The sequence below is a fragment of the Trematomus bernacchii genome, unplaced genomic scaffold (genome assembly GCF_902827165.1).
Source record: "Trematomus bernacchii unplaced genomic scaffold, fTreBer1.1, whole genome shotgun sequence".
In the NCBI taxonomy this organism is placed as follows: Eukaryota; Metazoa; Chordata; class Actinopteri; order Perciformes; family Nototheniidae; genus Trematomus; species Trematomus bernacchii.
The window spans coordinates 129,830-146,688 of NW_022987739.1; the positions used below are offsets into that span (position 1 = coordinate 129,830).

General features: G+C 40.9%; 2 protein-coding genes across 2 annotated transcripts in view; one reads left to right on the top strand and one right to left on the bottom strand.

Moving 5' to 3' along the window:
* Nucleotides 1-16,859, bottom strand: part of LOC117496148 (NLR family CARD domain-containing protein 3-like) — a gene marked incomplete at its 3' end in the record, with an annotated part of 682,747 nt that overhangs the window by 108,447 nt on the left and 557,441 nt on the right. The window lies entirely within an intron of this gene.
* fbn2b (fibrillin 2b) overlaps nucleotides 1-16,859 on the top strand; it is a 109,264-nt gene that overhangs the window by 229 nt on the left and 92,176 nt on the right. The window contains 1 exon segment of the mRNA XM_034147073.1: nucleotides 4,441-4,769. Coding sequence (XP_034002964.1) covers nucleotides 4,588-4,769 — 182 coding nt within the window. The 5' untranslated portion in view covers nucleotides 4,441-4,587.

Below are 16,859 nucleotides of genomic sequence, written 5' to 3' on the forward strand. Positions count from 1 at the left end.
GGGAGGTGAATGAAAAGTTCTTAATACGGGGGTGGAGTTGCACGTTTACCGGCTTTTTTAGCAAATGCATGGTAAAAAAAAAAATCCCCGATAGACTAGTCACGTTCTACAGTTTCATTGCTCGCATGTTGGAGTTTGGAATTAGCTTTCGTGGAAAGAAAATTCGGTAAAAAATGCAATTACTTATTTCCCATTTCGGTTTTACTCTCGGTTTCGTTGGAGAAGCTGATGTTGCGTTTTACTCATTCATAAAGTCGCGTGGAGCTGCAGAGAAATACTGCAATTTTTTTTATAGAAAATGTGTATTTTTGTCATTTTGAGATCCAGTTTGGAGTTTTTATCCTTTTCCAATGTAGTAGATGCACTTTATGACTGTAAGGACATGCAGTGTGTTTCTAAATATTGCATTTTCAGTAACTGCAACACACTTTTGCATCTCCTAATGTTCCTTTAAGCATGTTAAATACAGCTGGGATTTTCAAGTCACTCTGCGATTACAATGGATGTTTTGTTAGTGAGATTTGGGGATGAGTTGATGACCAGATTCTGCACACTGGAGGCTTTACCTGCCTTTTTCTGACAGCACTGTGAGGAGAGCTGTCTGTAATTGATCAGGCATTTCTTTTGTTCCGCATTGATCCCGCCTACATTCACGTCTCCTTCTGCTGCCAACTTTTTTTCTCTTCAGTGGACTTTTTTCTTTTAATAACTCCATTTGAAGCTTAATTGGCAACGTCTATCTACTATATTACAACTCTCATTAATTGTGTATGATTGCAGTGATTAGAAAGTTGAGCAAGTTTTGAGATAGAGGCACAATTAAGTACTTTTATTTGTCTTTTCCTTAAAAACCCCACATTTGGGATAATGACATGCAATTTTCCTAACTTAAGTATCTCTTAATTACCACGTCTTGTCTAGTCTTGCATCACTTCTGTCTTTTCTCTGCATGTTGGAGTAAGACAATCCTCTATCTGTCATCTCCCTCTAAAATAAAACTGAATCAGCAGGATGAGGATTATTTATTGTCTTTTTTCTGCGTCCACCCCAGATATATAGACTAGTGTGGTTGGCCCCTTGGCTGAGGTTATATATCACTAGGGGCCCACAGTTATATAGTGGTTCATAATGAGGTGGCGAAGAGACAATAAACCTGAAGGCTATTTCATTCAGATGAATGTTTTTCCAGGTTAACACACTCAAGAAAAGCTTGTAGGTCTATATACACTATGTTTGGGGTTAGCAAAGAAACCCAAACTCCATAAATCATGAACAATAATAGGAGCAATTTAATTAGTGCCTTTCAGGTTGTGTATTTGGTTGTTGTTTTCTCAGATCGTTGGTTAGGGACATTTTTAGTTTGATTGATCATCTCTACCTCACCACTTAACTCCCTCTCTGGCTCCCTCTAGGCCAGGGGTGTCAAACTCAAATACACATTAAAAAATCGGTACTAGTCGAGGGCCGGACTGGTTCAATGTTTATTGCAGAATTTATTGAAATGAACTTATTGCACATATTAAACCTGGAACTAACAAAGCTTAAATTATTGCCTATAAAAACAACATTAAACATTAAATAATCAGTTGCATTCATTTCTTATGGCTCTATCTGCTGCTTTTCCAGAGTCATTTCTTATGATTACATTTCTCCACAGGCCAACAACAGCTTCAAAAAAACAGTTTCCCTCAAAGAAAAACCCAAACAAGCCCTGTTGTCTCAAGAAAGAAAGTGCAGAAGGAAACATCCATTGAAACTCAGTTTGCTGCTCTGTGATGCTAGTTCAAGCAGATACTTAGCATCTCATCTTGGGTGCAAGTTCATCAATGTTTGGGCTCAGGCTCTGAGCTGAGGAGATCCTCAGGATTGAGTGAAGGTGTGCGTGCAATATACCGGCGGGCCAGATCTAATAGTAATTAAAAATGATCCTGCGGGCCAAAATTAAATCCACCAAGGGCCTGATTTGGCCCCCGGGCCTTGAGTTTGACATGTGCTCTAGGGCAGTGATCCCCAACATCCCCAACATTTTTGGCTTCTGACCCTTTAAATGCAAGCAATGCCTCTTTATGGCCCGTGGTAACAGTTTGCACCTATGAGATGAGAGCTTTTCCCCCTTTTTTCTTGTATTAAATATGTTTTTCAGAGGCCCAAAGAGGCCAAAAACAACTCACTATGTAGACATGTTTCAGTTTAACACAGCTTTTGGGAGTTGAGATGATTTTTATTTGCATTCACATCTCTTTTAATGTAAAAAAAACATAACATATTCAACAGCTCCGGGTCTCTGACATTGAACATGTCTGTGTAATCACTTTACGACTTCTCTCTGTGTAGTGTAGTCACTACATACAGTATGTGGTGTCTGTGCAGTGATAAACCACTTATGGGACGGCTTTGAAGTGCTCTATAGTGAAAACAGATTGTTGGAACTCAGGATTTAACGTGTTTCTACGATTTCCTTGCATGCTCTTCTTTATTCACCCCACAACTCATATGTTTTCTCTTTTCTCAAAATAACCACCGAGCTTGTCACAAACAGAGAAATCAAATCATTGGATAATTCCTTTGGAAACCATTTCAAAACAGAATTGCAAGATGTCTTGTTCACAGATTTTTCAAAGCTCGGGAAATGTATGAGAATGGTTGAAGCTGTATCCTATGGTTAAAAATGATTTGTAAGATCAATGATTCCCAACCAGGGATAAAGGGGATAACTCTGCAGATATGTGGACAGGTCGATTATACTTTTGTTACAATAACCAGTAAGCCACCTGTCAACTTAAACTATTTATACCACACAGAAATCATGTGAAGGAAAATGCATAGAAACTAGCTACCAGCTCAGCCAAAAAGCTTGAAAGAAACCCCTTTAGGAGAGCCTTTAGGAGGATATGAAATAAATGGAGATTCCAGGACGGATGGACGTGCAATAGAGGTCATGTGTACAGTATAACCAACATAATTAAATTAAAACAACAACAAACCATATGACTTAAAAGATCATGTGAACTCATACGAAAGGATTTAATCATCTTCCAGGCTTTGCAAAATGAATGGAGCCTCGAAATATGGAAACAACATGGAAACTTCAAAGAAAATGTGTTGTAGGCTTATTTTATTTATCAGAATATCTCCGGTTTTTCTGTGACAACAAAACACAGAGGAGACGGATCAGATCGGATCTGAAATGTGTACCAAAAGCTTGGCCAACTTTGGAAAGTAGTTGTTGTGACTCAAGGGGTCGTTCACATGACATATCCTAGTTGGAAACGTTTTTTTAGAATAATTTAGGACACCAGTCAGCTGTGGCTCGGAGAGTAAATGGGTGTCTATCAATCAGAGGGTCAGTGGATCGATCCATATCCTCATATGAACATCTCAGACTAAATAAAAAATATCGATGAGCTGAACCACTTTTTGACCTCCTTTGATGAGTCTCTCTGTATTTTAAAGTTGACCTATTATGCAAAATTCACTTCTTCATGTCTCTTCTACATCAACATGTGTCCCCTCTGTGTAAAGAGACTCTGAACGTTTCAGGAAAAAATATTTGCTCTCTTTTCGTCCTGATCCATTTATATAAAAACCTGTCTGAAAATGAGCTGATCAGATTTTGGCCACTTTATGATGTCATAAGTAGGACTGTGCAATTAATCGTATTTTAATCGCAATTACGATTTTGGCCTGCCACAATTACGAAAACAACATAATCGAAAAAAACGATTATTTTGCTTTGCTAGGTTGTGACAGTGCACTGCAACATATTTGATCAAATGTATTTGTATTTATCATATTTATATATGTTTAGTAGCTTGTTGAAGTGCAAAATATTTGTTGATCTTGTTTATTGGTATTTATTATTTTGATATTTTTGTATTGGTTTTTCAGTTGAATTATACGCTCAGGGAAATCAACAGTTAAAAAGATACTGTTCAAATTATTATTTGTATTTAAAAGTTCAATAAATGGATGTTTTCAAAGTCAATGAATAATCGTATTTAATAATCGTGATATCAATTATTGACCAAAATAATCGTGATTATGATTTTTGCCATAATCGCACAGCCCTAGTCATAAGGATGTTTTGGCTTGTGTAACCATTAGCCAATCACCAACCAAGGTAACCCCCCCCCACCTTATCACCTGAATCTCCTCCTAGAGCACCATTGTGTTATTTTTAACCAAATATCTCTCAGAGGGGCGTGGGGAGGGGCTCCTTATTTTCATCCAAAGTAACAGACAGAGAATCAGCACTTTTGAAACAGGGCTGAAACAGAGGGGATTATGGGATGCTGCAATGATCTGTTTGGTGTTTGGAGCCAAACACTTCAGAGACATGTTTGTATATATCTGAGAACTATAATATATTGATGAAAAACAGTATAATAGGCGACCTTTAAGGTGTTTCTAATCTCCTATCTTCTCTCTTCCTCTGTCTAGCCCCTGCTCTGGAGTACACACCAGGACTTCTGATCTAGATCCAGGTCTAGACTCCTCAGCCTGGGTCCACACGGTGAACGGAGAGCCAGAGAGAGTGCGAGGTAACAGGGAGGTATCTGCGTTTTGGAGGGATAGCCAGACGGACCGATGGCATCAGGGAAGCTGGCCCAGGTGCTGCTGGGATGGGCGGCCATGTGTGTCGGGTCGTTCCACTTGTGTTGGGGTGAAACTCCCGGGACAGGACAGTACCAAGCGAGCCGCTTCACCGGCACCGAGGACCAGAGAGAGGTGCAGCGGGTCAGACGCCGCGGCCAGGAGACTCTGAGAGGGTAAGGACCGCCATCTCTGTGTGTGTGGGACGAATCCCAAATGAGACGCATAACAGAGTTTGGATTAATTCTTATTATACTATACTAGTATTCAGCTTCATCAGAACAAACCATTTATTTTAACAAGAACAATTAAAACAATATTTTTAAATATATTAACACTGAATTGCACGGTTTAAAAAACGTTTTTCTTGATGGTGAAGTCCAGTTTTTGAATAAGGAGTTGAAGTGTTTGATGGCCAAAGGCAAGAATGATTCTCCTTGGCATTTTTATCATTCATAAAATCAGGTACTAAAAAGAAGAATAGTGCATAGTTTGCTTTTGCATACACAACTGGGAGCATTCGCAACAGTATCTGGAGGAAGTTCAAAATATCAATGTCTTTCCTCTGCCTCCCTTCTTTTTCTGGCAGCTTTCTTTCAACTGCTGTGCTTTCTGGGCTGGGGCCAAGCCCGACTTATACCAAATTATGCTGCTGAATACTACCACATTGTTTTCCCAAAAACAGCACATGTTCGACCTTAACAGGCCACATTGAAATCTCCCAGTGTATTTACAGCAAATTGACCTTTTCATGGGAAAGGAAGGAAGAGAAAACAGCCTCCTTTACATCTCATGAGTGGATGATCAGTGAAAAGCATGACCCAAATTCCAGTGTATTAGTAAAGCTGGAGAAAGGACTGAAGGAGGGGAGATTTTAGGCCCTGGTGTTGAAGGTTAAGGCAGAAAAATGTTGTGTGTGTACATATGATCATACATGAGCAAGTTGTAAAAGAGGCCTTATTATGATTTCCCTTCCCTGTAGTGTGTTATAAAGGCTTGTGTGCATGTAAATGGTCTGCAAAGGCTTAAATCCTAAAGTTGGCCCCCTCCCCGAAACTCCTTTGTCTGTGACACCACTTCGTAACACGTGCGCTTCTATTGGCTAGCGCTCCAACACATTGTACGTGATAGGCTAAGGGGCGGGACATCTCTAAGCGGCTGACCAATCACAACAGAGCCGGGCCAGCTAACCAATCAGAGCAGACTGGGCTCTGGTTTCAGACAGAGGGTGAAAAGAGGTGCTGCAGCACAGGCAGTATGAGAAAAATAAAGAGCTTTTTGAACATTAAAGCATGGAGACATGTAGAGACACTACATACTGATATACACCTGAACATCAGCAGGAGAGGACTCTTTAAAGTAGAGACACTACATACAAATATGAACCTGAAAATGAGCAGAATAGGGCCCCTTTTAAGGTGTTGTTCATTTGTAAAATTACCTCCAGGGATCACCTCTCCCAAGCTTCAGCCCCCTCCTCCACTCCCCACTTTGTTACCCAAACACCATGACTCTGGGTATGGGATGTTAGTCGGCGCAGGAGAGAGTTTTCACTGTATATTTCGCCACTTCTTGAAAAACAAAGGATGTTTTGTTGGGGCCCGTTTTTCAGTGTCTGCATCAGTTATTCCAATCAGACTCCCATCTGTCCCAGCTTATGGTTCCCCCCGGTGCCAAGCCACAGGAAATGAGGTATTCGTATCACCCAAGGGGGGTATGAAAAGGGGCATTTGTTTCACTGCTGTAGGTGACAAAGCAGCAGAGAGGATAACACAGAGCAGGAGAAGTATTACAGAAAGAGAGCACATGAGGAAATGACAGATGAGATGAAGAGGAGATTGGATAAGAGAGATAAAGAGACATATATCAAGTAAAAGGGTTTTCAGTTATGTCTTATTAATAGTGCAGGGTAAAGCAACACAGTCCCAGAAATGGTGTTTTCTCTAAAAACATACTCAGTGAGAACCCCCACTGCTTAAAAGAAATACATTTGTCTGCCTTGTCACTCATTTGTGGTTAATATAGAAGGCATTTGTCCAAAGAAAATCCTCCCTCAAGACATATTTAGAGGGGGACATTTTATAAAAACTCGGTGGTGCCTTAACATTTTCTTCACTAAAGTCTATTGTACAGCCACCATGAGTCATTTTGTGTGTTCATTGAACCATGAATGAGTTTATTGGCATTGAACCCGTCTGAACAATATCTCACATTCACGGTTTGTCCAGTGAGCAGCCAGCGAGACCTTGCACAATAGCACATTATTTCCCTCAAGTTGAGTGTGATTTCCTGAGAACTTGCAACAAAAAGCCTGCAGACTTTTTCCACTACATTGTTAAGTTCTGGAAACAGTGGCGTGTAAGGAATGAAATGCTGTTGTTGTGATAGTTCTGTAGTAAATAGGTGATAGGTGACACAATATCTCTGAAATATAGGGTATGTTAAGGATTAAAAAAAACTCTGTTTGGATGTTGGGCTTCAGGCCAGAATGAGTATGTTATTTTATAAAATGTTTGATTATTTTCATGGGTTTTCTAGGTGTTGCCTGGTAACTGTCACTTGAATTATGCCCGAAACCTCCCATGATGGCAGGCCAAACCAAATGGCTGTAATGTGTTGGTTTTATTTTCAGTTACTGTTTGAGTATCGTTGCCTGAAAAAGATCACAGTTAATCTGGATTCGGTTAAAATTAGTCATCAGCAAGTGAGCATTATTCATCTGAGAGCTGGACAGAAGCCATCGGGTGAAGAAATCACACGATGAGAAAGTGTTTGGCTTTGTGTAATCAGAGCCAAATGTTTCTTACACTGGCTGTGTTACAGTTACTACAACTCATTCACCCCGACTAGAGCTGCAACGATTGGTCTATTGATAGAAAACAGAAACTATTTTGATAATAGATGAATCACTAAAGTGGTTTTTCAAGCAAAAATGTCAGAAATGGCCGTTAATAGCCTCTAATTTGTGAAGATTTCCTGCTTTTCTCTGGTTTATGTCACATTAAAGTGAGTATATTTGGGTTTTGGGCTAATAATACAAGTAATTTGAAGACTGGGATGAACATGTTTCACTCTTAGAAAATACCTTGTTCAAGATGTCCACTAGTTTGCAAATAACTCTTGGCTTATGTAATTGTAATATTTAAACACAGATGGCCAATGTAAATAATGCTTTAGCAAGTATGTTTCTCTATCATTAATTGTTCATTATTCTTAAATTGAAACAAAATATGATGACGTCTAAACGATGAATCTAGAAACCAATTGTTAAAAGGCAAATAAATCATACTTTATTAATCACCCAGGTTTGAAATTAAGGTTAGGGTTGGGGTTCAAGGTTTCCTGGTTAGGAATAGTTAACACTGACCTACCAATCTGTATGTGTGTGTGTGTGCGTGCGTGCGTGCGTGTGTGTTTGTGTGTGTGTGTGTGTGAGTAGTTATTTGTTAGGAAAGTAGTCAAACTTTGTAAATCGCCCAGGTATGAAATTAGGGTTAGGGTTAGGGTTAGTTGCAGCCCTTAACCCATCAAACTATAATCCGTGCTAACAGCAAGGCTTGTTCTACATGATAATGCTTTTATGTAAGAGCTGCAGGGATCACAGTGGACTATCAGAGCCTCAGTGTGGGCTTCTCAGCTCCTCTGTGTGGGAGATGGAGGGAGCTGAGGTTAATGATGGTCATTACGCTGGCCTTGGGCTGCTGGTGCAGTGTTTATTTACTGGCTGGAGCTCCATATCCCCTGCTCTGTCTCTGGTGGCTCTGGCTCTGATGCTGGCTGACTCTGATTTATTGGCTCCCTCCGCACACTGCAGCCTGGCACCGGTCCACTCCAGGGCGGTATCTGATCCGACCTGGAGCTGCAGTGCTGGCCTGGGTTTCATGAAGGGCGATTGAATGTATGGTTGGTGTAAATGTTCTTTTGTTCAAAGTCTAGGAGTATTTTAAAGAAAAGGAGACAAGGTGACGTCTCAGGAAGTTTAAAGAATATTTAATAAAGTAGCGTTGTAGTGGATCTAACAAAAAGTGTTCACAGCTGTGAGCAGGAGAAGAGAGAGACCGCGTCTCCCTGTACATTCTAATATATATCATTCAGTAGTCCTCTTCTCATTGGTTGCATCCATGAGGGGCGTGTCTTCCTCTTGGCTCCTTGCTGAATTGGCGTTAGATTTCTCCCACGTCAACAAGGAGGATTAGACGTTGTGTATTTAATGTGTAACACCACAGGTCACTTCTCCCTATATTCTCATTCATAACATTCTGTTACATTCTAACGGCTAAAAACAAAGATAGAAAAGGAAGAAAAGCTTGAGGCAGGACTCTTACATTTTGAAAGCCCTACAAACTAGGGCTGCACCCTGGATGTTTAAAGAGAACTGGATACAGCGTGGGAGGCAGGTCCCCATTCATTTCTAGAAAACTTGCTCAGTAGTGAAGCCAAAACGGCCTGACTCTTTAGAAAAAAAAAACAGATCTTTCCAGGATCTTGTAGCAATCTTCTGCATCAACTTAAAGCATGCACACTTTAATTTCTTTGAAGCCCTGACTCCAATGTGCTCGGTCACGGCCAATCTCGGCTCAGCCAGATGATTTGACGAGGGAAAATAACTCTGGATTCGACTTTTAGCGAATTTTTGCGACTTTTAGGCCCATTGGTTTAAATAATGGCTATTCAAGTGTTCATCTTGTGTATCTGCTGAGTTTCAGACGTCTCTTTCCAAATTTAAAGTGGACCTATCATGCTATATTTGAATAATATATTGTAGGGCCATACCTATATAAGGTATATTTATACGTTTTCTTTTTCAAAATACCAAACAGATCATGCATTTTAGCCATGCCTCATTTCGCTCTATTTTGCTCTCCTCCACCCTGTCTTTGCATGCGCTGCAGCTGACCACGCCCCCCTGCAAAGGAGGGGGCCGAGTTACGAGCGTCGTGTTACCATGCTGTTACCATGCCACGGCAACCTCTCATTCCCCTGATAGGTCAGCTCCACCGTCCTGATGTCAGAGGAATGTTCAAATCTGGATCAGTTTTGATCAGATCCGTTGCAGCCCCGTTTTTAGAGATTTGGGTATGGAGGAAAATAGAGAGGGTTGTGTTTTCTGACACTTGGTGAGTTCCCTGGAACACCGGGGACACATATTCATGTATAAAAGACGTACAAAAGTGCATTTTGCATGATAGGTCCCCTTTAAGTCAACAGCAAAAAGTTTTTTTAGGCCCAAATAATGTCAGGGCGATTTGGCAGTACGATTTGGAAAAAATAACTAATTGCGATTGTTTTGGCTGATAATGCAATATGTTTCGCAATATTACATGGATGATCCTTTTCGCAACATTATTCCACATATCTTTGATAAATATATTCAAATGATCCTGGTGTAGAGGACTCTAAGGACATCATTTGCCATGGTCTTTGGATTAAACACTAGCAATTACCTTGATGAGAGGTTACACACTTACAATGTTGTGTTACTAGGTTGCAAGTTTCCAATGCTGCTTTTCCTTGTGAGTTTTATAGCTGGTAAATTAACCACACACACCTTGTGTCGTCCAAGATAGAAGTTGTTTGTCTCCATTTTTCACAACTTTTACACATGGTGGGATTACTCTGAGGAACTGTACCAAACAAGGATTATTTTTAAGTCTGTATAATACCTCTTGTTGGTCGGGACTTCTCTGCAGCTTCACATTCTCACATATTTGTCTTTACCAAAAATTGCCCATAATGCCTTTTCAATGAAACTTCGATTAATTATGCATCCCTACCACAAAGTAAAAGTTGAATGCTTTTAGTTTAACAAGATCTTTTGTATGCTCGAGTTAACAATCCAGCCAAGTTCTCTTTTTCTTTTTCTTCTTCTCCTGAAACCACCAACCTTATTAACTGAGCCCAGCTTGGCCCAGCTTTACTCAGCTCTGGATAACTTGGCAGACAATCAGCCCCAAAGCAGAGAATTACTTTCAGACACTGAAGTCCCTTTCAGGATAACATCAGTACCACCCGGATGGCATTGGATGGGGTCCTCTATACACAATCTGTCTTGTTTAATTTTAAGACAATGGATGTGACAGATCAAACCCTAACCCTAGCCACCTTTAAAGTATATGAGGACAAAGGGAGGAAAAAAACACCCTCAAAAGGAAGGATTTATGACTTTTTGTGATGAGTTGCCAGTTTCCCTTTCTGTTTTATGTGCATTAGGTTCCATTTCAGGTTTTTTATGTGTCTGCATTTTTGCCTACTGTACATGCAGGCTAAGACTGAGCTGTAAAGACTGGATTATCTGGGACAGCTGATTGGCGTGTGGTGTGTTAATAACGTGCTGTAATATCAGTTTACTCACCACATTTGATTGGCCACATTGAGATCCAACCAATAAACAAACATATTGCTCTTGCATGTAAAGGCATTGCATGAGCTTATTGCATGACACATGATATAACAAACTATAAACATATATTTCTCACTGGGGTTTGCGTGGTTGACCAACGTTACAGTTATTGTGCTATATGATAAACACACACCATGAGAATATTTAGTAATTTACTGTAAGTTTCTGTTAGACTGCCAGCCATCTGTCACTCATGCAACCAACAATTATGTATACTAGTGATTAGTCTGCTGATTATTTTTCTATTGTCTATTCATCATTTGGCATATAAAGTAACACATATGGAAAAATGTCCATCCTAGTTTCTTAAAGTTCAAGGTCTTTAAATGTCAAAAGACAGTCACTCTAAAACGATATAAATTGGGATTTTAAAATATTGCCTTAACACTTTTGTTCATTGTGAAGGACCAGGGTACGCAAAAACTAGGAATGCAGGTAGAGGAGGAACAAATAGGATTTCATATTTACCCAAAATACATATACAGTTTTTAGGATGGGCAACAAAATAAATTAGGATGAAACATTTTTTAATTCCTTATAATATAAACAGATACAATCTAGCATTCATTACATACATTACATGTTACTTGTTAGACGCTTTTATCCAAAGCGACTTACATACTCAATACTGTGGACAATCCCCACAGGAGCAATTTGGGGTGAAGTGTCTCAGGGACACAACGACATGCCGACTGCAGTGGGGTTTGAACCTGTGACCCCCTGATCCGAACACATACGCACAACCCACTGCGCCACACCCCGCCATTCATTAATTAATAAACAAAAACTTCACCAAAATGAGAGCTCTTCTTCCCAAGAGCACCCAGCCTTCCTCTCCACACTGCAGGAGTTTATACCAATGCTGGCCAGTCCATTGTTGAGTGCAGTGGAGAGAAGACTCTAAAGATGGGAGGCTTAGATTAAGTCACCTCTTTAAACACCCCTCAAGGTTTTAGGGGAATGGCACAGTCCAATTAGGCTATGCATCTATAGGCAGGTGCTGTTAATCAGTTCAGCCTTTTGCCAGGAGCAAGGTGAGCTGCAACACACTGACAATAGGAGTACCACACCACACAATTAACAATCACTATTTTAAACAAGATTGTGTGCAATCAATCTAGTAAAATAAAGTTGTTTAAAAAAATGTGTCTGTGTATGTATGATGTTAAACAAAAAGCATAACCTTTAGGATGTGTGGTTGGTTGTGAGGCCTGTATCCTTCACATACATGTTCCCATAAATGCTTGTTTAACCCTTTGAAAACAACCCTTTAAAGTGTTTATTGTTGTTAGTGAACCTCACCTCTGATTGGTGTGTAAGAGCCATCATCTGTAGTTTCTGTACATTCCCTGATCGTCCCCACTCTGATCTGATAGCTACAGACCCAGGTGTTGCTACAGGCTGCATTACGTAACGTTTTCCAGAGAAGGGTCAGATACCAGGCTTATGACCTGTGACCACACACACACACACACACACGGACCTGCAGCAACTGTGAACTCCTGCTCAGTGTTTATGGAGAGATGACGTCGTTTTCCATGCCTGCCCGATGCTGCCCTTCCTCGAAGGTCATCGGTGGCAGTTTGATCTAAACTGTCCTGAGCTTTGACCCCTGTGGATTCCTGCATGGCAAGAGGACCTCAGACTACAGCTGCAGGACTTGTTGACTTTTATGGCTGCAAATGTTGTTAATGTTTGGGAAAAAACCCTGAAGAAACCACCAAAACGTATTGCTTTACACCAGAACCAATTTGAGCTCCTTAGCTATTATAATGCGACATGTTCATGTTGCCGTCCTTATGTCTACAATAGTCCAAAACGTAAAGATATTTAGTTAACTATGTTATATGACAAAGAGTAGCAGCAAAGTCTCACATTCGAAAAAATGAAATCCACAGAAAAACTCAATACTCTTCAACAAATGCTCACTTGCCATTTCTCAAAGCAGGGAGCTCAAATTAGCTTTTATTTTCATAAATAATGCAAATGCCGTTTGTTATTTATGATTAGTTGATTCATTGTTCTGTCTAAAAAATGTCAACGAGACATATTGATCTTCCTGGCTAAATATCAACAACCGTCAAAAGAATTACTGAATCCTTAATTTATCAAACAGTTTCTATTAGATGCCCTCTATCAACTACAAAGTAATGCAAATGTTGATACCTTACGTGGTTATTTGGCGTGCTTCATGTCCCTAAATCCTATTCCCCTCCCCCCCTTTGAAGTATGACTCCACTTTCCTTTTGGCTCTCATTCTTCATATTTCCCCTTGGATGAGGTGGCAGCCATTTTCCTTTTATTACTATTAATGGCAGTTAACGAGCGATCCACGGGCCGGGAGGCAGCTTCAAAGGCGGCGACATGGCCAGAGAAGAGTTAATCTCCTTTAGATTGAGCCCTGAGAACAGTGGGACATTTCATATATTGAGGAAAACCCCTGGGGCTTCAACTCATTTTTTTTTATGGCTGTCTTTCATTCTGTTTTACTTCAGTTCATCCTCTAAAGCCTCCTCTCTGAGACCAGGCGTTGACCTGGAGGAAAGGCTGAGAGAAAGAGAGGGAGGAAGAATAATAAACCAGAGCACCTCAGGGTCAAACCCCTATAATCCTTCATATATTAACATCCCCTCGGTCTGTAACAGTGGAAAATCTGCAACGCTTCATGGAGAAATAGATCGGGGAAGACGTAGGGTTCACTGCTCATTAAGTGCTGGAATGCCGCTCCATGCATTTCTCAAGTTTTTCTCGGAGCTCAGTTTTTGCCCCAGAAATTCAACCCCCACTAAGGGTCTGGCCTCTTCTTGCGTTTGCTGCTCTCTCTTTTTTGGTTTCCATATCTCCTCTCCCCACTCCTTTTTCCTGCTTCCTCCTCTTCTCAACATAAACTTCTTTTGTTTTCCCTCCCACTGATCCCCTGTTTCTTTTCCCACCGTCCCATCCCCCTTATACCATCCATGTCTTTACACATAATATTTAGTTATTTACTGTAAGTGTCCTAACACTGCCAACAATCTTATACTTGTTTAGGACTCCGACTTGAGGCCCTATTATACTCAGTGTTTCAAAATATATCCCAATGCCACCCCCCCCCCCCCCCCCCCCACACCCCCCACTCTGCCAAAGCAGACACACTGACTCATTTTCAGTTTCATATGAGTATATATGATGATTTCATATGATTTAGTGTCTCTACTGGGACTTTAAGGTTCAAAAAGCTCTTTATTTTTCTCATACCACCTCTTTTCACCCTCTGTCTGAAACCAGAGCCCAGTCTGCTCTGATTGGTTAGCTGGCCGGCTCTGTTGTGATTGATCAACCGCTTCAAGATGTCCCACCCCTTAGCCTATCACGTAAAATGGATTGGAGCACTATCCAATAGAAGCTCAAGTGTTACATGGTGATGTCACTATGTTCAAAAGGTAGACTGCAGACTTAACATGCGCACAAACCTATATAACACAGTACAGGAAAGGGGATGTAATACTTTTCTCTCAATCGACTGTAAGATAAGATGACTATTGGTTGCATCGCCACACTCTTCTCCTTCACTCTGTTTTTAAAGGGGACCTATAATGCAAAATGCACTTTGTGATGTCTTTTATACATGAATATGTGTCCTCGGTGCGTCGGGGAACTCACGCAGCATCAGAAAATAAAACCCTCTCTCTTTTCCTCCGTACCCAAATCTTTTAAAAACGGGTGTACAACGAGCGGATACAGATTCCATCCGTTGTGACGTCAAATCGGTAGCGGACCCACAGAAAGTTGCTATCAGAAACAATGCCTGACGTGTTTTGGACGTAATCTCGTCTTTGTTTACATTAGCAAGCCTCGCTAACACTCAGAGCTAACCTGTACTGGAGAGCACGTGTTTAAAAAAGCAGGAAATAAAAAAAGAACTCACCTTGTGATAAACCCGCAAGAGAAAAAGCATTTGAGCTCCATACTGTTTCAGAAATAATCCTTGATGTGGTTTAGAACAGGATGGCGTTTTATCACAGCAGAATTTAACTTTATCTCCGGTAGAATTCTGATCAGGCATTAGCTCCGCCTCCTCTTTTTTTCTTTTTTTCAAGCTAAGGACCCAAGATCCTTGTTTCTCTAACAGGGCTGCAAAAGAGGGGTTTGAGCAGTATGAGCAGAGTTGGGTGTAACGCGTTACGTAATCTGCGCGACTTGCACGTCCACATCTCCACGGGCAGTGCTGCATAAACATGGCAGAGTCAGCGATAACTTTCGAGGGGTGGAGGTATGCCCATTATTTTGAGTTCGTCCGAAGAATAGACAGGAATGTGACGGTGAGGTGCAAACTGTGTCCAGGCCAGAAGCTGTTATACACTGCTGCAAACACCACGTCAAACCTCAACAAACACCTGCAAAGAACACATGCTAAGGTGAAGCTAATAGCTAAGGACCCCCGAACCCAGAGTGAGGATGTTGTGAGTGCGCCGCCGCCGCAGCACAAATTAGAATTTGGAGGACCGGTAACCAAAGCAGAGATGGACAGGCTTGGAGCATCCTTCATAGTAGAGAAAATGTTGCCCATTTGCACAGTGGAATCACCATCGCATCGTTCAGAGATATACTGCGCAAAATACAGATAGCAGGAGACAGAGGACAGCCATAGTCAGAGCTATCTGGATCAGTCTTATGCGACAATGGAAACTGAACTAAAGAGAACATTTGAAACTTTAGCAGTCTGCGTGATCTGCCTGTAGGGAGGGGCGGGCCGGCCCTGCGAGTAAAGTAACGAGTAAAGTAACGAGTAAAGTAACGAGTTACTTTATGTAGAGAGTAACGAAGTAGTGTAATATATTACTTTTTTTAAAAGTAATATGTAATATGTAATATATTATTTTTTTTAGTAACGACCCCATCTCTGAGTATGAGGCATGGCTACAATGGGGGATCTGTTTGGTATTTTGAAAAAAACTTCACAGACATGTTTTGTATAGGTATGGCCCTACAATATATGTTTCAAATATAGCATGATAGGTCCACTTTAAGTTTAGCAACCATAACGCTCTTCACACTTTCTAAAACAAACCTTCTGTGGATCTCCCAAAGAGTCCTGTCTTCCTGTTTTATTTTTAAACCCTACCTGTGTAAATATCTGCTGTCTACTTGCCCACCTGTTTGTGCGTCCCTCTGTCTCTCGGTGCCATCTGGTAATGTGATTGGAAGTGAGCTCTGCTCTCCATCCATCAGAGATTCAAAGCCCAGCTGTCATCTCCCTGGTGACAGCCCCGGGGTTTCTGTCGATACGTCTGCTGAGGAGGAGAGGAAGGTCATCGGTTTCACACAGAACTTGAGAAGTTCATTAGGGCTAAGAATCCTTCTCTAAATCTCCTTCTTTGGGCTGCAAATTCAACTTAAAGCTCAGACTTTCTCTTGCAGCCTGTTTGCTCTTTATGTCAGTTTAGTTGTAGTGAGGCTGTGAAAACAGTTGTAAAAATGTCTAACGCGGCTCTGGAGGGAGCTTTGCAGAGTCTGAAATAATAACTCAGATGATGTCTCCTATGTTAGGGTTCAGACTTCAAATGTTTGACGGACAGTCTGTGTTATAAACAGGAAACATGGAGTTTGAATGATGAGGGAATCTTATAGGCATGGAGGGTCTAATAAAGTGCTACAGGGATGACGTATTGTCTCACGTTAACATTACACTCGTTCCCCCGATAAAAACACAATGGCTTTGGGATTTTGGAGTATAACAGAAGATAAAAAATAATATTTGGAAAGCAGCAGTTTATGATCCTTACAAGTTTTGTTCAGTTTCACAAATTCACACTACAAATAGACTTGCCAGAAGTAAGTTAACGTCACCGTCGCTAAGCTAAAGGCGGCTAATGTTAGCCATGAT